General features: G+C 41.4%; 1 protein-coding gene across 4 annotated transcripts in view; it reads left to right on the forward strand.

The window, feature by feature from the left end:
* Positions 1-245: 245 nt before the first annotated feature.
* TRDMT1 (tRNA aspartic acid methyltransferase 1) overlaps positions 246-15,849 on the forward strand; it is a gene marked incomplete at both ends in the record, with an annotated part of 64,308 nt that continues 48,704 nt past the window's right edge. For all 4 annotated transcript variants that reach the window (XM_079700212.1, XM_079700214.1, XM_079700215.1 and 1 more), the window contains one exon: positions 246-309. In XM_079700212.1, the coding sequence (XP_079556338.1) occupies positions 246-309 (64 nt within the window). The remainder of the gene's footprint in view (positions 310-15,849) is intronic.

Raw genomic sequence — 15,849 nt, forward strand, 5'->3', positions numbered from 1 at the left:
ACTTGGGAGGCCTTGGTGCTTTCTGCCCTTTGTCCACCTGCTAACCTCTGCCAGCCCCGGGCCCCGCGCTGTCCTGTGAAGCCGTGAGCCTGAGCTTTTAGGAGGAGGGGGCGGGGTGGGTACTGAAAAGCGGCGGAACCAAAGGCGAGGGAGCGGCGCTGCCGGGGGGGAAGGAGGAGCCACGGGACCGGCAGGCCTAGCTCCGAGGCGGAGGCGGCGGCGGCGGCGGTGGTGGCGGCGTGGGGATGGAGCCCCTGCGGGTCCTGGAGCTGTACAGCGGCATTGGGGGTATGCACCAGGCGCTGAGAGGTAAGAGGGCACAGGGCGCCTCCTCCCTCGCGCGTTGTTGGTGGTCAGAGTTCGGGCTCCTGGGAGGGGCGGAGCGGCGAGGCACTAGGGGCGGAGACTGCAGGGGAAACTGTGTGTGTGTGTGTGTGTGTGTGTGTGTGTGTGTGGGCGGGGGAGTTGCTCGGTTGTCATAGAAACCGTCGGCTCGGCGCCCTAGCCGCCCCTACTGGCGGAGACTCCCTTCCTCCCGCCTCGAGCCTGGTCCGAAGGGCGGGCGGGGCACCTACCAGGACCCAGTTTGTGAGTCCTGATCCGCAAGGCTTGGCTGTAAAGTCAAACCAAAACGGTACCGCCAAAGGGGGAGGGGTGAGCCCCCTGCCCTGTGCCAATCCCCAATTCGGTATGGCTGTCCCCAGCGGCGTGGAAACTCGGTCCTTCATCCTCGAGGAGGTCACAGCGGGGGAGGGGAGGTCGCTGGGCTGGGTTCTGACTGTAAGGGATGAATCTTCAAAGGGATAACTACAGAGCCACGTAGAAGTTAGTGAACACTCAGCAGAACTGTAGGGGAAGCCTGGAGGAAAATCCCAGTCAGTTCTGATCATTGAAAAGAAACATATTGTCTTGTTACTTCATGTCTGGATACATTTAGGCGCCAGAAGCCCTGAGTTCAAACTTAGTTGCAGTGTGACCTTAACATTTTTGAGCCTGTTTCCTAGTTTTACAACGTGAAAAGTAATTCAGAGATGGAGAATTATGAGGATTAAAGAAAAAGTGGGTAAAACCTTTAATAATGCCTGGTACCTACCTTGTAACCACTCATAATATTATAAAGTATTGTCACGATTTTATGTACCTTTTCCATGTTGAGGTTTTTAGATTTCTTTGGTCCTAAGTTGGAGCTGCAAGGTTTATTTTCAGTGATATTCACTCAAAAATATTTATTGAGCTCCTCTTACGTTCCAGGTACTGTGCTAGGCACTGGAGGTATAAAGTGACAAATAGATTTGGACCGCACATGTTTATTCTTAAATTACTATGACAACCGCAAAACTGAAACTTCCCTGCTTCCTTTTTTTTAGTACCAAAGATAACAAGAGACCAATACCGTAAGATACGGACAGTATGTAATGAGTTCAGCACATACATTTTCTGAGCATATATATTGAGTTTTGATTCTAGAAGAGGTTAGTGATTATTAAATTTTTATTGCCTACCAATTATTTGATGGCCCTCTATGTTCAGTTCGCATACCAAAATTTACCAGCAGGAAAACAAAACAAAACTTTAACATTATTTGCTCTCTTAGGTAATTTTCTAGGATTGTATAATGTCAGCATTTTCTCCATATCTTGAAACCCCTTGATGAACATGATTTTAACGGTTACGTAGTGCTTTATCACAAGCTATAATTCAGCTACTCCTTAAGTGTTGAATGTTAGATATTTCCCCCCATTTTTTTTGCAAGTATAAATGTGCAGCAATTAATTATTCAGCATAAACCTTGATTTTTCTCTTTAGTGTGTTTTCTAGAAGTCAAATTAATTAATAAAAGACTGTGTGCTAGGTACTAACTCAAAAATTATGAGAATTTTTAAAGACTTTTGATAACGTAGCAAATTGCTTCTCAGAGGTTTCTGAGTGCCTCCTCAAACTACATATTCCTCAGGGTTTGTATTATCCATTTTTAACCTTTGTGAATTTCATAGGGGAAATTGTGTAATTTTAATCTGCATCTTTTGGGGGACTAATGAAATAGTTAGATATTTTCCCTCGTACTAGCCAATGCAACCTGAATTTGTACACATATTTCTATTACTACTGCTACCATCCCGAATCTAAGCTATATCATCTTTCACTTAAATTATTAAAACTAGTTTCCCAGCTGCTGCCCAGCTTCCTTCCCAGCTGCTTCCACTCTGCTTTCCTCCTCCATCCTTTCTCCACATAGCAACAAAGTGATCTCTTACCCAGTAAACTGGATCGTGTCACTCTGCTTCAGTGGTTTCCCTCTGAGGTTAGAATCACAGACCCCTCTTCTTAGTAGGCCTGTGAGATCTGGCTTCTGTCCACCTCTTCAACCTTCTCTCTCCCCTGCTTCTCTTTTCCAGGCTTGCAGGTCTTCTTTCTCTGTGTTTCTCAAACTCTCAAAGTTCCTGTTATGTTCTGGCCTTTGCTTTTGCTGTTGTCTCCACCCAGAGTGCTTTAACCGTAAACTTTTCCACTGCACCTGCATTTCACCTTCCATGGCTTAGTTCAGAGGAGCCTGCCTTGACTGACCCTGTGATCCAGAGTAGCCTTCCTGCAGCCTCTCTACCTGGACGCTCTCTCATCTTTCGGTTTGAGGTCTACGTACGTATTAGTAATATTGCGTCTTAATCACCCCGCACGCTTCTCTTCCAATGTTCATCTATTTATTTATTTATTTATTTTGGGGGGTTACGTGGGCCTGTCACTGTTGTGGCCTCTCCCGCTGCGGAGCACAGTCTCCGGACGCACAGGCTCAGCGGCCATGGCTCACGGGCCCAGCCGCTCCGCGGCATGTGGGATCTTCCCGGACCGGGGCAAGAACCCATGTCCCCTGCATCGGCAGGCGGACTCTCAACCACTGCGCCACCAGGGAAGCCCCAATGTTCATTTATTTAATGTGCCAAAGTTTAAATTTTTTCTGTAATAAAATGCATTGCTGTTTTCCATGGGTTTTTTTATATAATAATACAAACTAATAACAATGCCGATTAACTGCAACAATTATGTCAGGCCCCGTTTTAAGTATGTAATAAGCTAGTTAATGGTAGAGCCAGTATTATAACGTAGGTCTCTCTCTTTTTTTCTTTTAATTAAAAAAAGTTTTTTAATTTTTTGCCCACGTGGCATGTGGGATCTTAGTGGAAGCCGGAGTCTTAACCACTGGACCACCAGGGAAGTCCCTGTAACCTAGGTCTCTTAACCCGACCTCTTAACCATGCTATCTATGTTGCCATTTTTCTAGTTAGATCCACTAATTGAATCTATATCTTAAATAATAAGAAGCAGCCAACAGGAATAATACTGAATTTAAACTTTGGCAAATTTCTAGATAAGGTTTATGACTGAATTTTTTCTGCCGTAAAATATACATAACAAACTGTGCCATTTTAACCATTTTTAAGTGTATTCGGTAGCTTAAGTACTACATTCACATTGTTGTACAATCATCACTATTGTCTATTTCCAGAACCTTTTCATCACCCCAAACGGAGAATCTGTACTCTAAATAACAGCTCCCCATCTCCTCTCCCCCAGCCCCCGGTAACCACTATTCTTCTTTGTCTCTACTAATTTGTCTTTACTGGGTACCTTATATAAGTGCAGTTATACAATATTTGTCCTTTTGTGTCTGGCTCCTTTCACTTAGTGTGATGTTTCCAAGGTTCATCCATGTTGTCGTATGTATCAGTACTTCATTCCTGTTTATGGTTGAATAATTTTCCCTTATATGCATATACCATATTTTGCTTATCCATTCATCTGTTGATGGGCCCATGGGTTGTTTCCACCCGTTGGCTATTATGAATAATACTGCTGTGAACATTGGTTTATATGTATGTATCTGAGTCCCTGATTTTAGTTCTTTTGAATATATACCGAGGAGTAGAATTGTTGGATCATATGGTAACTCTGCGTTTAACTTTTTGAAGAACCACTAAATTGTCTTCTTCAGTGGCTGCACAATTTTATATTCCCAAGGGCAATGTATGAAGGTTCCAATTCCTTTATTTCCACATTCTTGACTTGTTATTCCCTGTTTCTAATTTTTTTTGATAATAGTGATCCTAATGGGTGTGAAAAAATGTCCCATTGTGTTTTTTTTTTTTTTTTTTTTTTTTTTGCGGTACGCGGGCCTCTCAGTGTTGTGGCCTCTCCCGTTGCGGAGCACAGGCTCCGGACGCGCAGGCTCAGCGGCCATGACTCACGGGCCCAGCCGCTCTGCGGCATGTGGGATCCTCCCGGACCGGGGCACGAACCCGTGTCCCCTGCATCGGCAGGCGGACTCTCAACCACTGCGCCACCAGGGAACCCCCCCCATTGTGGTTTTGATTTCCATTTTCCCTAATAACTAAGGAAGTTGAACATTTTTTCATGTGCTTATTTGCCATTTGTGTATCTTCTTTGGAGAAATGTCTAAGTCCTTTGCTCATTTTGGAATTGGGTCTTTTTTATTGTTCTGTTGTATGAGTTCTGTATGTATTCTGGATATTGATCTTTTATGAGGTATATGATTTATAAATATTTTCTCTCACATAACTGAATTCTAGTAGTTATAAAAGGTATATTTAATTTCTTTGGCAGCATGACAGATTTTCTTCAAACCCAATGGACATTTTAATACATAAATAAACATTTTTCATCCTTAGCTTTATATGCAATATGCTATTGTATTGTTGCAGTAACTACATAGATGCTTCTGTATCTACTAAGTTTCTTTTAACTTTATTTCATATCTGCATGTCCATATGTTAACTTAGTCCTCGTCCTGTGGTATTTTTCTTTGTTCCTGCACCACCTCTAGCACAGAAGCACACTTGTGACAGGTTCTCTGTAGCAGACTATTGAGTTTATTATTGAATTGGTATTCACTCTACCGTCACGTTGGTAAAACCATAGTTTGCTTAGTCCAAATTTTTGTATGATACATAATTTGTAGTTGCAAACCACAGAATCCACTCTCTAGCTAACATCAGCAGAAAAAAATTTTAAAAGGGCATTTGGAAGCCCACAGAATTTACAGGACACCCAACGAACAAGGTCAAGAGAATGGGGGCACCACTCGAACCACATTCCGGGCACCGGCCCCACGAGTCCTCATACTGACATCACAGCTTCCACCAGTAATGCTGGGGACTGGAGGTGAGAAGTGCTGTCACACTTTTGCCCTGAAAGGGGCATCTTTACCACCTCTCTTACCAAAAAAGATGAGTTTTCTCATTTGCTTTCTAGCTTTGCTATCTCTGAATTGAAGTCATGTGAGAATGCAGTTGGTTGGTGGCCATTAGATCCCATTGCCAGACTAAGGAAGCTGGGAGAGTGAGTTCTGGCTTCAGTTTTTGGAAGAAGGGACTCGTAAAGTGGCAAAATTTTGAACAACAGGAAACGTAGGCAAAGATTCTAGATGGCCACAAGCATAGTAAATGTCATTGCATTGTTTAGTACATATTTGCCCCTGTACAGGAACCACTTATTACCACTTTGATATTATTTATGCCTGCATAGCCTGTAGAGTTTTGGCTAGAGAATCTTCCAAGTGAAAACATTTTTCAGAAAGTAGTGGAAGTAGTAGTTTCATGAGTTAAATAGCAGTGGAACCTGCAAGGACACCTGCAAATATGAATGGTTAGCAAATAAGAATCTGCTTTTCTCATAAAATATAATATCAGAGAAAGAGTAAAATGTGGTTTAAGGTGGTGAATAAAGGAAAACTCTAGCTGATTACTATTATATATCTAGTCAACTATTGGGACAGCCTTAAAAGCAAAACATCTTGCCCTCCCAAATAATTTTGAAAGGTCTTTCAAGGTGTTGGTTTTGAGTTTTAGCCACATAATACTTATTCATATTTAGTAAGAATTACCCAGCCTTAATATTTTCTGTTAAAAGGATAGGCCTGTCATAGTTATTCATTTTCTGAATCTCTTTTGTCTTTATTTCTCAATGACTTATATTCCAACTTGGGATTCTACCAAACTGCTTTGTGATTTGGTGTGCTTATAACTGCATGGGATAAGTACATTATGATTAGATGTAGATCTGAATGTCACCAGGGATAGTTTTGAAACACCGGTTGTAAGGGGCTGAAATCTGAACTGCTTAACTTTTTTTCTTTTACATTTATCCTCTGAGGTTGTAAAAATGTCCTGTTTATGCCTGTTTCCCACAGTTATTCTTGTATGACTTATTGTCAGATTTAAAGTAAAGCAAGGCAAAAATGTGTCCCGTTTAAAAATATGTATCATTTGTTGTTTGGTATCTATGGGAGTTATTAGATTGTTTTTCCTCTGAACTTGAAATACAAGGAAGAAATATGTAGAATGAATTTTTGTATTCAAAGAGGAGCATCGCAACTTCCCATTGGATGACAGAATTACCTTTCTTTTGTGTGATGAAAAATGAATGCACACTTCTCTGCAGAGTATTTATTACAGTAAGTCCTCTACCTACAAACCTGCAAAGGTGCAAGCTTGCATTCACATGTCCAGTCAGGTAAGTTAGTTCACGTCTCTGGCGTCCATTGTCACGTGTGTGCATCCTCTACAAGTGGTTGTGCTTTTGTGTACTTTACTGTATAGAGTACAGTAGTGCAGTATCTTTATTTCGAGCCCAGGATCTCCGGAAGCAAGTGTGGAAGCAAGCGTAAAAGCAGCGGTGTTGTAGCTGGTACTGCTAAGAAGTGCCAGGCGATAACAATGGAAACTGTACTGTAAGATTAAAAATGTTTTCTTTATTTTTTGTGTTTGTTTGTTATGTATTATTTGTGTGAAAAGTACTAGAAACCTATTACAGTACGGTACCATATGGCCGATTGTGTTAGGTGGGTACCTAGGCTAACTTTGCTGGACTTATTAACAAATTAGACTTACGAATGTGCTCTCGGAATGGAACTCGTTCGTATGTAGGGGACTTACGGTACTGTATTCCACACATCAAATTACTTCTCCCATGTTAATGAATAGATGACCAATTTACTCTGTGTTAGGACCTATCTATTGGGGTTTTTTAGGGAGCTCAATAAATAGTACCCGTCTTCTTAATTCTGCACAAAAAGAGAAACAAAACAGAAGAGTAAGGCAAATAGGAAATCAAAATCTATATGATTTTTATTACGAAAAAAGGCTGAGTTGGAGCATGTAGCTTAGTGAGAAGGCCAAGTGGGTCAGCTCATGTTCAACCAGAGGAGTCAGCAGCTTACCTTCCGGGCACAGCTGGAGAAGCAAGCAGAATGTGTGTTCCCTGTGGGTAGCGCATTCCCAAGAGGAGGGGGGTGCTGAGCAGCCCTGGCCAGTTTATTCTTCCCAAATCAGCCAGTTAGAGAAGTCAACTAAGAAGTCCACTGAAGAGAGCAAAAGGATAGGATAGGGGAGGAGTTTAGAGTGAATAGAAACCACTCACTTGGAAGAAACAGCAGTAAATGCCTCCCATTTTACATTAACTTTGCCAACTGCTTTTAGGAATCCTTCAGGCATTATAGTTTTTAAAAATTTTGCAAATCATTTGATACTTAAACTCTTTCTGACAATCATTTGGTAGTGTCCAGTAATTTGAAATAGGATGCCTTGTTTTTACAGCAGCTTGGTCTTAGGTCATTGTTATTTAGCTCCATGGGAGAGTAACAGTGGACAGTGTTTATGTAGGAGAGGCTCAAGGAAAAAGGTCTCTTACTAGGAGCACAGTTCTGTTGTCGGAAGGACTTCCTAGCTGTGTGGCCTTGGGGAAAAATGGAACTTTCTGTGCCTCAGTGTCCTGTTCTATAAAAGAGGCTAATAATAACACCTACTTCAAAGGGGAATTGTGAAGATTATGAATTAATAAAAATAGAGCAGTACCTAGTGCTTGGAACATAGTAAGTGCTCAGTAAATATGGGCAACTATTATCAAAAATCATAAAGTTCTAGAAAGTTATTATATGTTGTTACAAATGGCCTTCAGAAGAAACTGATTATTATATATTTGAAGTTGTCAAAGAGCTTTCAGACTAGATTTGAATTATACAGGAATAAGTTGGTGAAGGAAAGAATTGTTTACAGCTACTATAGATGATATGGAATGAAAATGAAGCATAAAAGAGAAGGGCACTGAAGAGGGTGGACTATTCCGTTTTGCCCTGCTGACTCCCTAGAAAGCTTACCTTCTCTACTAGAGAACAGGTTTCCTAGCCTGGATCCACTTCATGTTCATTTTCGTGGCATCTGTCCCAGTGTTTTCTGAAATACTCCGTGTGTTTCTCTGAGTGATAAAATTAATGTCTGCCACACACTAGCTGTCTAAATATTGGAAAATTATTCAACTTTCTGGGCCCAGGTACCCTGTATGTGAGATGGATATAATACCTCCTCATAGGGTATTATGAATGTAAAATGAAACAGTTGATGAATGAAAAATAATGTGGGTACTCAGTAAATCTTAGTTCCTTTTCTTATTCCCACATTAATTCTCTTAGTTGTGTTGGATTCCCTTATTGATAAAATTGGGATAACAATACTAACTTTATAGGCTTGTTAGGATTTAATGAAACAATGTATACATAGAGCTAGTATAGTTTCTGGTACATAATATATAAATAGTACTGATGATGTTACTTAGGAAGTTGAACATTTTCATATGCTTGTTATTTGTATTAGTTTTGTGGCTTGTTTATGTTTCCATTGGTATATTCTTTTTTATAATTGGCATTTGTGGTTCAATTTTGTTATGATATTTTTACCAAGCAGGATTTTGAAGGATGATTGGGAGTTTTCCAGATAGTAAAAAAGGGAAAGTATGTACCAGACAAAAGGAGAATTCTGTACAGACACACAGGCATGAAATAGCATGGTCTATGTGGATACATACAAGTATTAAGATATTATTGCAATATAAATGCTCCAAGACAGTAGAAGGTGTTTACAAGTTACCAAATCATGAAATGTCGTGTATAACCTGATAAGGTGCTTGGATTTTTATCTTCTAAGTCTGATTAGTGAAGGAAGGTTAATGAACCTGTTGGGGTTATGTTCAAGAAATTTTACCCTATGACCACAGGAGGGGTGAGGAGATTAGAGGCAAGGTGGTCAGTTAGGAGGTGATTGTTGAGAGATGATGAATGTAGGCAGAGCCAATAAATGGAGAAGACTTTTACTCACAAGATATACAGGATCTGAAAGTCAGCAAAACCTGGTAGTTATTGGGATGTTAGGTACCCAGATTTCTGACTTGGATGATTTAACAGATGGTACAGTCAAGACTGGGGAGAAATAATAGGTTCCATTTTAGAGTTACAGAGTTTGAGTTTTCCTTGGGACCCATGGAAATTGTGCATTTTGGGCTGAGGGAGAGAGGACTGGAGACGGGGATTTATTTCTCTCTCTGTGCGAGTGTACAGAGAAGAGGACCAACAAGATGGAACACCAAGGGTGATGTTTTTTTGTGGCTAGGTAGATAAATACAGTAAGTCCCCTACATACGAACGAGTTCGGTTCCTAGAGCATGTTCGTAAGTCCGACAAAGTTAGCCTAGGTACCCACCTAACACAATCGGCTATATAGTACTGTAATAGGTTTATAATACTTTTCACACAAATAATACATAGAGAACAAACGCAAAAGATAAAGAAAACATTTTTAATCTTACAGTACAGTTTCCATTGTTATCGCTTGGCGCTTCCTAGCAGTACCAGCTACATCACCTCTGCTTTTACGCTTGCTTCTGGACATCTTGGGCTTGAAATAAAGATACTGTACTACTGTACTCTATGCAGTACTGTACAGTAAAGTACACAAAAGCACAACCACTTATAGAAGATGCACGCACGTGACAGTGTACGCCAGACACGTGAACTAACTTATGTGATTGGACATGCGAATGCACATTCACATGTTTGAAAGTTCGCAACTTGAGGATTTGTATGTAGGGGACTTACTGTAGTATTCAAGGAGAGAAACTGAGCAGGAAAATTAGAGAGCAAGAAGTAGAACCAAGAGAACATTGTGCCATGAAAATAGAGAGGAGGGGATCTCAAGGACTGATCGGATAATACAAGCCAAGTGAAATAAGGATTAAAATGAGTTCTTGGATTAGTTGCCACTTCCTGGCTGATATCCTATGCAACAGTCTTCTGAGGAATTAATCGGTGTGCCTTGGTGGTTAAGTAAGTTCAGAAAACTTCACATGACTTTGGCCCTTGAATCATTCTCAGGATGCATTAATGTATCCCAGATGTTGAGAAGCCCTGCAAAAAAGATACTGCTTGGCTTAAAACAGCACTTCCTCATGCATATGAGCAGAGTATGCTTTTTTTTTTTTTTTAGTGAGAGGGGAGCACCGTTAGCATCCTGTGCAATAGCGTTCCTCAGCTGTCTTGGGAAATGCCTGATGGGCAACAAAAGGACACCAGTGGAGCTGTGGGGGGAGGTGCCGGCAGGCAGCAAGCTGGTGCGTGAGGAGGCCTAGGGCTGTCTGATTATATCGACAGCTTTGACTAAGTCTAAAGTAAGCTTCTCTGTAGTTTTTCTGCGCGGCGGGATTTGTTAGTGTTCCCGTTATCCCTGTTTTGTTCTAAAGATGTGCAAAACTGAGCTCCTGTTCTCCTGACTCCTCCCAAACGTGCTCCCCTTGCGGCCTTCCTCATCCCAGCGACGGGCGTCCCTCTTCTTCCAGGGGCCCAGCCCTAGGTCTTGGAGTCATCTCTGTGTCTTCTCCTTCACTCACATCAGCGAATGCCATAGGCTCTACCTTCAAGCCGTATTTATAATTCCATCCTTTCTCTCCGTCTTTACCTCTGCCACCTCAGCTCTGTCCTGTTTCATCGGTCTCCTGGGCCCTGAGCTGCGTGTTCAGCGTCGCCCCCGATGCTCCTGCTCTTGCTTCATCCCGTAACACTGCCAGGGGCTCGGCGCTTGGCTCTCGTCCTCAGGATGCTCACTTTCTCTGCGGTGTCTGCACTCAGAGGAAGCACCAGGCTGTGGACCTGGGGTCTAGGTGCTCCAGCAGCTGTCTGGAGGGCTTGGATACCATGACTGTAAGTGGAGAGGAAGGGAGAGTCATACGTGTGGAACAATAGGGGGAAAAATACACACACACACACACACACACACACACACACACACACACACCTCATTCCTAAAACCCTTGTAATTTCCTAAGTGATGAGAGCACTAGGGGCATCTTTTGTTCTAATATTTGGTCTTTGACTCTGGTTCCTGACACAGAGCTCCTAAATCTCTTAGAATTCCCTGGGTGACAGGAATGTCTTTTGTACTAATGAGATGGCTCTTGTTGGGCTCCTGGATGGCTTCAGAATGGGAACTGGTCACCAGAAAGATCAAGTGATAATTAGAAGCTTGGGACTTTCAGTCCTACCCCCATCCTCTGGGAAAGAGAACGGGGCTGGAGATGATCAATGACTGATCATGTTTACATGATAAAGCTTCCATAAAAATCCTAAATGTATAGGGTTTGTAGACTTCTGGGTTGGTGAAGGTATCCACGTGCTGGGAGGCCTGTGCACTCCAGTCCGTGAGAACAGAAGCTCCTGCACTCGGGACCCTTCCAGAACTTGCCCTACGTATCTCTTCATCTGGCTGTTTATCACCCGTATCCTTTAAAATATCCTTTATTATATAATAAACTGGTAAACGTTAAGTAAGTGTTTCCCTGAGTTTTGTGAGATGTTCTAGAAATGATCAAATCCAAGGAGAGGGGTCATGGGAACCTCTGATTTGCAGTTAAGTTGGATAGAAGTTGTGGTTAACCTGGGCATTTCCTATTTGAAACTGGTGTCTGAAGTTGGGGTGGTCTTGTGGGGCTGAGCCCAGAACTGGTGGGGTCTGAAGCTATCTTCAGGCAGATACTGTCAGAATTGACTTGAGCTGTGGGCATCCAGCTGGTGTCACAGAGAACTGCTTCGTGTAGGGAAAATACTCACATCTTGTGTCAGAAGTGTTGTGAGTGTGGTCGTAGTGTGCGACTAGAGGGGACACAGGAGTACTGTTCCTGGACACCCTCATGGGGTGAGTAGACCACAAAGAGAAAGGCTGAGGGAGGGCTCAGCAGAGGCACCGCCTCCCCTTCCTCCTCCACCGTGTCCCCGCCCGAGTGCAGATGGGCTCATGGGAAGTGCTGCTCAGACCACGTTGCGTCTTCACTGCAGGGCTTCTGTCCCCTGTGACGCGTCCCTCCCCCAGGACAGCCTGTCTTACCCAGGCCTTCTGAGAGCGCAGTTGGCGGGGTTTTCTTGTGAAGCTGTGACTGATTTAGTAAAGCACTGCCTTTTGTTTGCTTTCCCTCCTTCCCTTCCTCACTACCTTCACTTTTTTGCTACTTTGGGGTTTTACCTCCCAGAAAAAGCATTTGAAGCCAAACTTTGCCTTGGGTTCTTTTTCAGGAAACCTGACAATTATTGCAATCGCCTTTTTACTGGTCTCCTTGCTTCTGCTCTATCACCTCTAGTTTATTTTCAACACAGTGGTCAGCGTGATCCTTCAGAAATATGTCACAGAAGTCACTCCTCTGATTAAAACTTCTGAGGGGTGTCTCATTTCACTCAGTAAAAGCCAGAGTCCTTAACCCACAGGCCTCCTTGATCTGGAGCCAGCCCTGTTCTCTTTGCCTGCATCCCCTGCGCCTCTCCCCGCTCACTCCATTGCAGGCTTGCCCGCCGGCTGAGTCAGTCTGAGCTGCTCTAACAGAGTACTAGAGACTGGTGGTTCATAAACAACGGAAATTAATTTCTCACAGTTCTGAAGGCTGGGAAGTTGAAGATCTTGGTGGCAGCATGGTTGAATTCTGGTGAGGGCCCTCTTCCAGGTTGCGGAGTGCTGCCTTCTCATCATGTCCTCACTTGGCGGGGAACAGAGGGGAAGCGAGCTCTCTCATGACTTTTTAAGGGCACTAATCCTGTTTGTGAGGGCTCCACCCTCATTCACCTACTCCTAATTCTAATGACCTCCCAAAGGCCCCATCTCCTAATACCATCACATTGGGAGGTAAAGTTTCAACACATGGATTTTCAGGGGACATAAACATTCAGTCCCTAATATCAGTCTCTTTGCTATTTCTCCTACAATACAGGCATGCTCCCATCTCTGGAACTTTGCAGTATCTCTTCCTTCTGTTCCAGAAAGTTCTCTCATATCTGCCAGACCTGCTCCCTCGTTTTCTTCAGGTTGCTGCTAGTGAGACATTCTCTAACCAACATATATAAAAATTGAACCAGTTCCTTCTCCCACACTGTCTGGCTTAACTCTGCTTAATTTTTTCCCATAGTACTTTCCATTGTTAGGCATAATATATACTTACATACTTATTTATTTGTTGTTTGCTCCCGCACTAGAATATAAGTTCCATAATAGGATAGATTTAGTCTAGAACATCACTTATGCATATTTGTTGAATGAATGAATAAATGAACAGGGGTCATGTTTGCTATGAAATATGTATAGCTTGAAGTAGACACCATTATACTGTGACAAACTTAAGCTTAGTTATTAAGTCTGAATCATAAAGGTCTCTCTCTTTTTTTTTTTTTGGATGAGCTAAGTCAGCATTTCCCAAAGTTGGTCCATGGGTAGTGTTTTGAGGGATAATAGGTGTTGTGCAGGACACAGAACAAATGTATATGTGTGTGTGTGTGTGTGTGTGTGTGTGTGTTGGAGAGTGGCCAAACAAGTAGAATCATGAAAGGTTTTTGTATGCATGATTATATGTGAAATTTTAATAGATAATAGAGATTTTTTTCTGTACCACATGATAAAACATTTCTCATAATAATCACGTCTATTGAGAATAAGTTGGTTTTAACTCAATGTAGAATTTTAATCGTGTATTAATAATGAGATATGGTGAAAGTAATAAAGTTCAATGGTTTTATTTTTATCCTTTTATTCCTGTCAAGAAATGTTACCTCTTTGTATGGAAAGTTGACAGGAAATATTACCTCTTTGTATGCAAAGTTGAAAGGAAGAGTATTAAAGGAAAGTTGAAAGGAAGAGGTTGACTTGTATGACAGCAAATCTATAAGTGATTACAGAATGATTATTATCATAAAGGTGTATGAGTTTAATGTTACATGTAGAATTTGGTATTTGTTGGTGTCTAGAGCCTTCTTAGGATTTCTGTTGGCTTTTTGCTTTGCCCTTGGAAAATTATCAGGAATATTTCTAAAACGTGCTCTTCAGAAATAGTGCCAATCAGCTTTCATCCTGCCTAAAAGCTAAAAAAAACCCCAACAGCATACATCTCAGTTTTGGAAAATAGGTAGATTGTATGTTGAGATTTAAAAAATACTATAAATACCATTAGTTTACCTGGATCAATAGTTGCTTTTACTTTTATCCACAAGTTATTTTCATTCTGGGACTTTTAATTATCACAAACCTAGCAAAAAACCTTGGACTAAAGTAAAACAACTCTAGGGCTTCCCTGGTGGCGCAGTGGTTGAGAGTCTGCCTGCCAATGCAGGGGACACGGATTCGTGCCCCGGTCCGGGAAGATCCCACATGCCGCGGAGCGGCTGGGCCCGTGAGCCATGGCCGCTGAGCCTGCGCGTCCGGAGCCTGTGCTCTGCAATGGGAGAGGCCACAAAAGTGAGAGGCCTGCGTACCACAAAAAAAAAAAAAAAAAAAGTAAAACAACTCTAGAGAGTTAATCATAATAGTTCTTCAGCATCTATTAATGATTTTTGTTCAAACTTAATAGCGAATTTAATAATCCCTTTGTACTCAGTGAATGAGACTTAATTTAAGCAACAAATGCCAGAGCCTTTTAGCACATAAACGACCCTCATAGACTATGGCATGTTCCTTAATTATAGGTGAATTTCGGTCCAAAAAGAATCCGTAATTCAGAGGCTTTACAGTTACACAATTCTAGTTAGAAGTACTTCGAACTTTAATAGATCAAATAAGAGATACTAAATAAGTAATTTTACCTTATTTAAATTTTTTTCCTAAAATCCTTGAGATTCAGATGGTAATAAAGTTCCAGAGTAATTTCTCTGTTTCTTCAGAAGGCATTTTATTTTTGTGGCCTCATTTTACTTTTGTGGTTATTATTTGCTGAGTTGATTGTTAAAAAAAAAAATGTTTGTTGATTTTTGCTTACTGCTGATCATTTATCTCTGCTTTACTCTCCATCCAATGAGATTTCCTTCAGTTAATTTTGAACTGTCAGAATGTGGTGACCATGCTTGAGGGGAAAAGATGTGAATCTATAATTTTACAGATTTTTTTGTGGGTTGGCATTTCAGTATTTGGCTAGGGAAACATACTTAAAATCCAGAGGTCTGTTTCTAATACAAGATTCTTTTGCATTTCTCCCATGATTGTAACATCAAAGGGCTTGTGATTTCATTACTTAAAATAAAAACAAAACCAAAACCCAAACATATATACATATGCCCTAAAGACATATTTGTCATAAGTTCTTCAATGCAATATATTCATTTTTCCCCCAAAAGTTATAGTACTCCAAAAAGAGGATATGGCCTTATATTTTAATTCTCATGAAGGATCTTCATATTCCTCAACTACTGTATTTTGAACAGCAAAGTAATAAAATGCTGCTTGGATAAGTTACATTAGCCTGAAAAAACTTACTACCAGTTTAGGATGCTTGTTGAGCCCACTTGATGGAGTTGATGAAAAATCATACAGCTGAATTTAGAGATAATTTTTGGGAGGATGACCTTACCATTACAGGTATTAGATATCATTGTAAGCAAACCTTCTAGAAATTACATTACAAAGCAATACAGTACAGGGTTACTTTGTGGAGATCACAAATAGCTAATGGGTATTTGTGGTTGGCATACATTTCCAGTGACATTATCATGCA

Source organism: Hyperoodon ampullatus (genome assembly GCF_949752795.1).
Source record: "Hyperoodon ampullatus genome assembly, chromosome: 3".
Taxonomy (NCBI): Eukaryota; Metazoa; Chordata; class Mammalia; order Artiodactyla; family Ziphiidae; genus Hyperoodon; species Hyperoodon ampullatus.